The sequence below is a fragment of the Pelodiscus sinensis genome, chromosome 2 (assembly GCF_049634645.1).
Source record: "Pelodiscus sinensis isolate JC-2024 chromosome 2, ASM4963464v1, whole genome shotgun sequence".
In the NCBI taxonomy this organism is placed as follows: Eukaryota; Metazoa; Chordata; order Testudines; family Trionychidae; genus Pelodiscus; species Pelodiscus sinensis.
The window spans coordinates 215380399-215389488 of record NC_134712.1 but is presented as its reverse complement, the minus strand read 5'-3'; the positions used below and the strand labels follow the sequence as shown (position 1 = coordinate 215389488).

The 9090-nt window shown below is 46.1% G+C and overlaps 1 protein-coding gene across 3 annotated transcripts in view; it reads left to right on the top strand.

Moving 5' to 3' along the window:
- Positions 1-6854: 6854 nt before the first annotated feature.
- CFAP69 (cilia and flagella associated protein 69) overlaps positions 6855-9090 on the top strand; it is a 58202-nt gene continuing 55966 nt past the window's right edge. For 2 of the 3 annotated variants that reach the window (XM_075922404.1, XM_075922402.1), the window contains exon 1: positions 7070-7144. Coding sequence is in view for 1 of the 3 variants with exons in the window: in XM_006114447.4 (XP_006114509.3) it covers positions 7001-7144 (144 nt within the window). In the remaining 2 variants the exon portion in view is untranslated. Of the gene's footprint in view, positions 7145-9090 lie in introns of all 3 variants that reach the window. The other variant, XM_006114447.4, reaches the window with a different exon arrangement.

Sequence of the window (9090 nt, the reverse complement as noted above, 5' to 3'; positions counted from 1 at the left end):
CTTCACAAATATATAATGTATGATTGTGTGTGCCATGAAAGGAGACAAAGGACAGGAAGGAAATAAAGGCACAGAGGGGTAAAATCACTTGCTTAGCAAGGTCAATAGTAGGTTAGTAGCAGTGCTGGGCATAGACCTCTGATGCCCTATCTATTAGACTATACTACTTCTTGTTGCATTAGGCAATTTAAATTGAGCTTAGAAATAAAATTTACTGAAATGTCTTCTCTCAGAAGTGATTTTATGTGCAGTGATAACAAAAATTTCTCAGGGTCCACCATTGTAAAGTACTCAGAGGCATGTGGTGGGGGTTATTTAATATTTAGGAAGTTAATTAAAAGTTTCTGATGGAAAACACTATACGAAGGATAAGGATTATCAGTTTGCAGTGAAAGAGATGACTCTACCATATAAGATGGTTGTTTGGGATAGCATACTGTTCATAAAATGTGTGGTTTGCAGGGGAGGATGTTTGCCTAGTGCAACAGAATCTGTAGAGTCAGCCCTATACAATGTTGCTTTCATCCCATTTAAAAAAGCTTGATTCATGAAGAAGATGTAGTGAGAGCAAATGAACCATGTGGCAGTATGATCTTTGGAACACTTGACCACTAATGTCACATGACATAAGCTTATAAATTACAGAAAACATTTCCGAGTTTACATATGGTCTCTATGCATTTGTCAGTCAAATAACACGCAGTTAAAGCTATAAAATACCAGTGCAGTTTTGGTCTATTTCTGAAATTCAGAAAATTTAGTTCAGCATGTGTAACATGCACACTGGCTAAATGTGGTGTACTGTTCCATCTAGTGGCACTTAGGCCACTTACAGAGAGAATAATAAGTCTGCTCTACAGCCTTAGCTAAGTTTTAGCTCATGTGGTAGAGGCTCTGTCACTAAGTTCCAGAAGTCCAGAATTAACTGCCTGGACAACAATCCAAAAAATATATATAATCAGATTTATCCAAGGTTAAATCAGTTGCAAACCTGAAAACATTATCAAAATAATCTATATAAGGAAAACACGGTCAACATTGTTCAATAAGAAAAAAAAACACGAGTTAAAAGCTCAAATCCCATATAACAGCTAAAGAATTCATAGTGCAGCTGAGGGGTGATGGGTGTAAAATTGGCCTTTGCACACCTACAACCAGGTCCACCATTTTCTAGGCCATTCTCCTAAAATAATTTAGAGCAACTGCCAAGCTATGACTGCTAAGGAGGATCCCTTTGCAGCCCTGACCCTAGCCTAGAGATTCCTACCCAATGGTGAACAACCTGCAGCTCCAGGGCCACAAGCGGCCCATTGAGGTTCTGCATGTGGCCCCCAAGACATTTTGTTTACCTTTGCCCATAAGCAAGGTTGCTAGATTCTGTTAGTTTCTTTGCACATAGTTTTTTTTCCTGCCCATATTACTAAAATGACATACACCTAAAGCAAGGGCACATGAAATGAGATGTATGCTGATTGTACACAACATTGAATATGAGAGCCATGTATGCCCTCTGCATCCAATCAAAATGATGTTAGGGGGGTTCAATCAGCACACTCCGAAAATACCAGGTATGAGTTAGAGATGTTAAATTGCGTTTAATCAGCTAATCACGCAGTCGATGGAATGTCCATTGACTATTCGATTAGTTGATGAGGGGGGAACTGTACAGCCGTACTGGGGTTAGCTCCTAAAGCCAGAATCTTAATACATTTAAAATGCAGAGACGCGGCATCTGGGACCAGGCGCGAACCAGGACAGCTGATTCCTGACCTGCACCCAGTCCTCCCACTGTGCCTCTGCCTCCCCTTTCCCCCTGCAGAGACAGTGCTGGGGGGAACTGGCTTTTAAGATAAGTGGCTTTTAAGATAAGAAGATCCTATGATGAAATCTAGGAATTCATCTTACCAATGTCAGAGGGGAAGTACTGAGATTTGGGGGATGTGGAGAATCCAGGCTGGGAATTAGGGTTCTGCCTGCTACCAGACTTATTCCAGCACCTCTGAGTCTTGATCTCTGCTTCCCAGGAAATCTTTCACTCTGCTTCTTTAGCCCTTCCAGCTCTTGCTCTCAATTCCACATTTCCCCCTACTCCTGGGTATGCACAAGTTTACATAGGGGCAGCCTTAACAATATTTTCATTGTAGAGGTACTGGTGCCCCATACCCCTGTTCTGCCTTGGGAACTCCTGCCTTTTTTAATTGTAACAAGGAGGATGGCCCCTTTAAGAAACTTGTGGCACTCCATCCTGTCCTGTTAGCCCTACCTGCAGGGGCAGCCCGTGAGCCTTGGCAGACTAGGCAGTTGCCTAGGGTGCCGCCGGCCCAGGTGCCCGATGATGACGTCACGGGGCGCTGGGGCACCCCATCATTACGTCACAGCCATTGATGGCCGAGCAGGCGGGGGCGCCAATCGCACCTTCCGCCTAGGGCGCCAGCTGCCGCAGCTGGCCTCAGGCTGCTCCTGCCTACCTGGCCACACCTTTGCAGGATTTGATTTAAAAAGAAACAACCCCATAAACAGGGGACTGGTGGGGGAAGCAGAGCAGACAAAGTGGTCTGTGGTGAGTGAGGGGTTGTCAAGAAGCAGAGCCTGCAGCAAAGCCAGCCTCTGGATAAATAAGGGTATGTCTACATTGCAAAGAAAAATCCATGGTTGCTCCATGCCTGCCAGCTCAGGGTCATAGGGCTCTGGCTGTAGGGCTGTTTCAGCACCGTATAGATGTCTAGGCTCAGGACACCCTCCCACTGCAGTTTCCTACAGCCCAAATCCAGAAGTCTACACAGCAATGAAATAGAGAAGAGAGCCAAAGTTACATAAGAACGGCCATACTGGGTCATACCAAAGGTCCATCTAGCCCAGTATCCTGTCTACTGACAGGGGCCAATGCCAGATGCCCCAGAGGGAGTGAGCAGAACAGGGATTCTTCAAGCAATCTCTCTCCCACCATGCATTCCCAGCCCCTGACAGAGGCTAGGGACACCATTCCTACCCATCCTGGCTAATAGCCATTGATGGACCTAACATCCATGAATTTACCTAGTTCTTGCCTGAATCCTGTTAAAGTCCTAATATTCACACCAGCCTCTGACAAGGAATTCCACAGGTTGACTGTGCGCTGCATGAAAAAAAACTTCCTTTTGTTTCTTTCTTTCTTTGTTTGTTTGTTTGTTTGTTTGTTTTAAACCTGCTACCTATTAATTTCATTTGGTGACCCCTAGTTTTTACATTGTGGGAATAAGTAAATAACTTTTCCTTATTCACTTTTTCCACACTAGTCATGATTTTATGGACCTCTATCTTGTCCCCCTTTAGTCTCCTCTTTTCTAAAATGAAAAATCCCAGTCTCTTTAATCTCTCTTCATATGAGACCCATTCCAAACCCCTAATCATTTTGTAGCCTTTTTCTGAACCTTTTCCAATGCCAAGATATCTTTTTTGAGGTGATGTAACCACACCCGTATGGAATATTCAGGATGTGAGCATATCATGGTTTTATATAGAGGCAATAAGATATTCTCTGACTTATTCTCTATCCCTTTTTTACTGATTCCTAACATTTTGTTTGCTTTTTTGACTGCTTCTGCAAGTTGAGTGGATGTTATCAGAGAACTATCCACAATAACTCCAAGATCTCTCTCTTAAGTAGTTGTAGCTAAATTAGTCCCCCATCATATTGTATGTATAGTTGGGATTATTTTTTTTCCAGTGTGGATTACTTTACATTTATCAACATTAAATTTCATTTGCCATTTTGTTGTCCAATCACTTAGTTTTGTAAGATCTTTTTGAAGCTCTTCACAGTCTGCTTTGGTCTTAACTATTTTGAGCAGTTAGTATCATTTGCAAATTTTGTCACCTCAGTGTTTACCCCTTTCTCCAGATCATTTATAAATAGGTTGAATAGGATTGGTCCCAGTATGGACCCTTGGGGAACACCACTAGTTACCTCTCTCCATTCCTAAAACTTACCATTTATTTCTACCCTTTGTTTCCTGTCTTTTAACCAATTATCAGTCCATGAGAGGACTTTCCCTCTTATCCCATGACAGCTTGCTTTACTTAAGAGCCTTTGGTGAGGGACCTTGTCAAATGCTTTCTGGAAATCAAAGTACATTATATCCACTGGATCCCTCTTGTCCACATGTTTGTTGACCTCCTCAAAGAACTCTAGTAGATTAGTAAAATATAATTTCCCTTTACAGAAACTATGTTGATTTTTCCCCTACAAATTATTTTAATCTATGTGTCTGACAATTTTATTCTTTACTATAGTTTCAACTAATTTGCCCAGAACTGACATTAGACTTACCAGTCTGTAATTGCCAGGATCATCTCTAGATCCCTTTTTAAATAGTGATGTCACATTAGCTATCTTTCTAGTCATTAGGTACAGAAGCTGATTTAAAGGATAGGTTACAAAGCACAGTTAATAATTTCTACAATTTCACATTTGAGTTCTTTCAGAACTTTTGGGTGAATACCATCTGGTCCCAGTGACTTTTTACTGTTAAGTTTATCAATTTGTTCCAAAATCTCCTCTAATGACACCTCAGTCAGGGACAATTGCTCAGATTTGTCATCTAAAAAGAATGGCTTGTTATTTAGAAATAACTCTTGCTTATGAAGAGGAATAAGCTTATTTTGAAATAGTTATTTCAAGAGTTATTATTTCAAAATAACTTATATCAAAATAACCTGGTTATGTAGACATAGCCTTAATGTCTGTGGTTTAAAGGTTTTGATAAAAGTGTGTTTAGTGTAGGAAATATACACAACAGAACAGGGGTGTATGTTGGGTATGGGGAGGCTATTTCAGAATCTATCAACGCTTGTCTGCACAGCACAGTCTAGTGACCTGCATTCTACTTTTGCTGCTGCCACTGGCCTAGTAGTGACCTTGTATAAGTCACTTCACCTCTGTGCCTCAGATTCCCCATTTGTAAAATGGAGATAATGATACTGGCCTCCTTTGCACAGATTTTTTAAATGATTTTTAAAAACATAATAAGATCTAAGTATTATTGCTTCACAGAAACAGCTCCACATACAGACACTTTTTCCAGATTAACTACAGTCTTTTAAACTCACATTTTAAATTAATCAATAATAACTGTCAATTGTAGACAAGCCTGCAGAGTGTGGGAGGAGGAGGTTGATGTGTATAGGAGGCAAAAAGACAGACTGTGTGAAGGGAATGATGGGGGGTGAGGTGGGGCAGAGGGACATGCTGTGAGAGTGTTTCCATAGAGGATCATGTACAGGAAGGTTTGAGGGACACACTGTATAGGGATTATAGAACCATAGAATCATAGAATACTAGGACTGGAAGGGACCTCGAGAGGTCATCGAGTCCAGTCCCCTGCCCTCATGGCAGGACCAAATACTGTCTAGACCATCCCTGATAGACATTTATCTAACCTACTCTTAAATATCTCCAGAGATGGAGATTCCACAACCTCCCTGGGGAATTTATTCCAGTGTTTGACTACCCTGACAGTTAGGAACTTTTTCTAATTTCTATGGCAGTGATTGAGGGACACATTGGGAAGGGATTGTTGAGGGGAAAGGCAGATATATAAGAGAGGCAGAGGGATGTACTGTGAAGGGGTTGCCACAAGTATGGTGTGGAGAGGGACAATGTGACGAGGTTGTAGGAGGTGGGGGTTGGTATGCTGTGAGGGCTGTATTATGTGACGGGATTGATGTGTAAGACAGGGTGAGAGGGATAATGTGTAGGGGAGACAGATGGTTGCTGTGACAGTCTGTGCTCTTATGCTCATTCTTTGTACAAAATTTATCATAGACTTATAAAAAGTATATCTTGTGAGGTATCATTTGAAAACTCATGATCTGCTGAACATTATTGTCCTCATTAAATGTGTGGCAACATTCTATGTGCTATTATTAAAATTCTAATGTATAAGGCAGACTTCTTCCCCGGAAAAAAAGGCTAACCATTCTCTCAGCCAGGTGTCAGCATAATCAAACAATCACCTAGTTAAGCTGTCATTCTTTGACAGGAAGCATGAGGTGAGCAAAAAATTTACATCTTGGCAAAGAAACAGACTTGCTTTTGTCTGAACCCCAGCTGATGATTGTAGGAGAAAGAAAGAGCCTGAAGCACGGGACTGGTGTTTGAACCAAAGTAAGCAAGGGTTATACTATAAATAATAGACGGGCCATGTCAAAAGCAGATGTTTGCCTGCAAGTCAGTGTCTCTTGGCACTAGAACTGTTAGCACTGACAAAAGCAGGTGAAGTATGTAAATACATTCCACCAGGACAGTAGGACACCCAGCTCAATATATGATAAAATAGTTTGAAACAATAAGGCTGTGTCTAACCTACACCCCTCTGTCGGCAGAGGGATGTAAATTAGACGTTTCAAAAGTGCAAATGAAGCGGGGATTTAAATATCCTGTGTTTTATTTGCATAATCGTGTCATGGCGCTACTTTGAACAAGCGCCATTTCGAAACTGAAACCGTGGTTTAGAGGCGTTTTTTTCAACCACAGGGATCTTTTTTGAAAGATCTTGTACTTTCAAAAGTGTGTGGGGGGGTGTTGAGGTGTAGGGGGAGGAGGAAGGGACTGCTGCGAGTGAGGGGCATTGTCGGGGAAAGGGCGGTGGAAGCGAGCCGCGGAAGGACGAGGGGGGGCTGTCAGGGAAGAGGCTGAGGTGGGGGGGGAGGATGTGGTGTGAGGGAGGAGGTTGGGGGAGGACAATGGGACATGCTGTGAGCTAGGGAAGGGGCTGAAGTGTAAGGGGAGGAGTCCTGCTGTCTGGGAAGGGGGCTGAACTGCGCCCCCCCCCCCGTGCTGGCCCCTGAAGGGCGGGGCTGTTCTTGCTCCGATTTCCCCCGCGCTGCAGCTGCTCTGACTCCCTGGGGCTTCCGTACGCGGCTTCCCCCGCTGCCATGGGAACGGAGCGCGGCTTGTGTTGGTGGCGGCGCCGGAGGCAACTGCCCGGGTCTCGCACCGAGCCCGGCGCTCGCCGCAGCCATGTCCTCGCTGGCCGAGTCCCAAGTCGCCCCAGCCCCGGCCCCGGCCCCGGCCCCGACCCCAGGGCCAGCGCCGGGCCCTCCGGCCGACGGGGAGAAGCGCAGGTCGCTGCGGGCCAGGGACAGTGATCCCGGGAGCAGCCAGGTGAGCGAGCCCGGGTGTGAACTGCCCCGACTGTCCGGGCCGGGGGCCAAGCCCGGTCACTGGGGGAGGGAGGAATGATCCGCCCCGCCCGTCACTCCACTCCCCACCTCTGCCAGGCGTCTGCTGACCGGGCGCCACACTGGGGAGGGGCCCTTTGCAGCTGCCGGTAGGAAGCCCTGGGGCGGGGCAGGGCAGGGCAGAGCTGGCCGGTCTCTGGGCCTCTCCCTGCTGCCCCCTCAGTTGTGAGTCCTCCCTCTGCTGCTCCTGCTCGACTTCCCGGTCCCCCCACCCCCAGCAGCAGCAGCAGCAGGAAACTGACCCAGCCCATCCGTTTCACAGGTTCTGGCCAGCGCCTGGGAGAACCCACCGTCCCCTCGTGTGAGCAAGGGCGGGCCGAGGGGGGGCTCTCGGTGGAGGAGGCGGTGTTGCCTCCCTCTCTTTACAGTTGGTTTGTGTTTGAGAACTTGGGTTTTGCACAGATTACAGGGACAAGGTGACGGAAGGTTCCTGCTCGTCCTAAATGGACTTTTCAACTTAAAAAATAATCTGGTTGATATGGTGGTTGAAGTTCACATAAATTGGGTCAGTTCTTGTGCATCTGAATGATGTCTCACCAAACTGATTTCCTGCCACTTTAGGGGCCTGTAGTGCATGCTAGTTTAGTGTCATACAGCTACTAACACTTCAGTTACATCCAGGGGTAACTGGGTAGGGTTTACCAGCCTGTGATGGGCAAGGGGTCATATTAGTTGTCTTTTTTTGGCCTGGGTTTTGTTTTTGTAGTCTCTTCTGGCCTCAGATTCAATCAATTGCACACATACAAAATGGGAAATGATTGCCTTGGAAGTAATAGTTCAGAAAGAGCTGGGGGAGGGGGGGGTTAGGGGATCACAAACTAAACATGAGACAGTGATGTCACATTGTTCCAAACCAAAAAGGATATTCTTGGATGTGTAGCAGGTGAGGATGTAAAAGCCCTGTTAATCAGTAAACTGGTTAAACCAACTAAGCAGGATCTCACCAGTCCAGCTCCTGCTCCTAGCCCCTGTATTGGCTGCTGCTGGCTCTGACAGTTCCCAGCCTCAGCTGCACAGGGATGGCTGAAGCAGCCCTCCATCCATGGCAGGCTACAGGCTGGGGACTGCTCCCAAGGAACTGGTTACCTGTTCACATCCCTACTAGCAGGAGTGTTATAAATAAAATGTAAGAAGTAATTATTTCAATCTACACCAATCTGATTAGGTCTCATCTAGGGATGTTAACATATAGTTGAGTTAATAATTAACCAATAAGACTGGGTTTGTCGGTTAACCCTATCTACTACACACACTTTCCCCTGCTCTGGATGCATCAGAGGCAGCAAGGGTGGGAGGTGGGAGCTAATGCCGTGGGGAGCTGGCTTTTAGGACGGCTCCCCACGAGCACCCAGTCCCATAGAGCTGTCTGCCCCCTATCATCCCCACGTTACTGCCTCTGATAGAGAGGCAGCAGCGCAGAGGGTGAGCGGGGCAGGCAGGAGCCAGTACATGCGGGAGACAGGGGTGGGGAGACAGGCAGGTATCGGTGCTCAGGGGAACCCAGCTTAAAAGCCAGCTCCTCACAAGCACTGATTTCACAGAGCCAACTCCTCTTCCTCCCTGCACTGTATCAAAGGCAGAAGTACAGGGTGGGGGTCAACAGGCAGGATGCTGGTGCAGCCCCTGTCTGCGAGGAGCTTGCTCCCCCCACAGACAGGGGCTGTTGCCACAGAGCAGCCTCTGCCCATGGCAGGCCTGGGCTCACCAGACACAGAGGCAGCAGCAGGTGGGAGCTGGTGTGTGGGGACCTGGTGTTTCAACTGGCTCCCCTTGAAGACTGTCTCCCACCTGCCATCCCACGTTACAGCCTCTGATACAGATAAACAAAAATAATAGTATTTTTCAATACCTCTCATACTAGTATTGCAG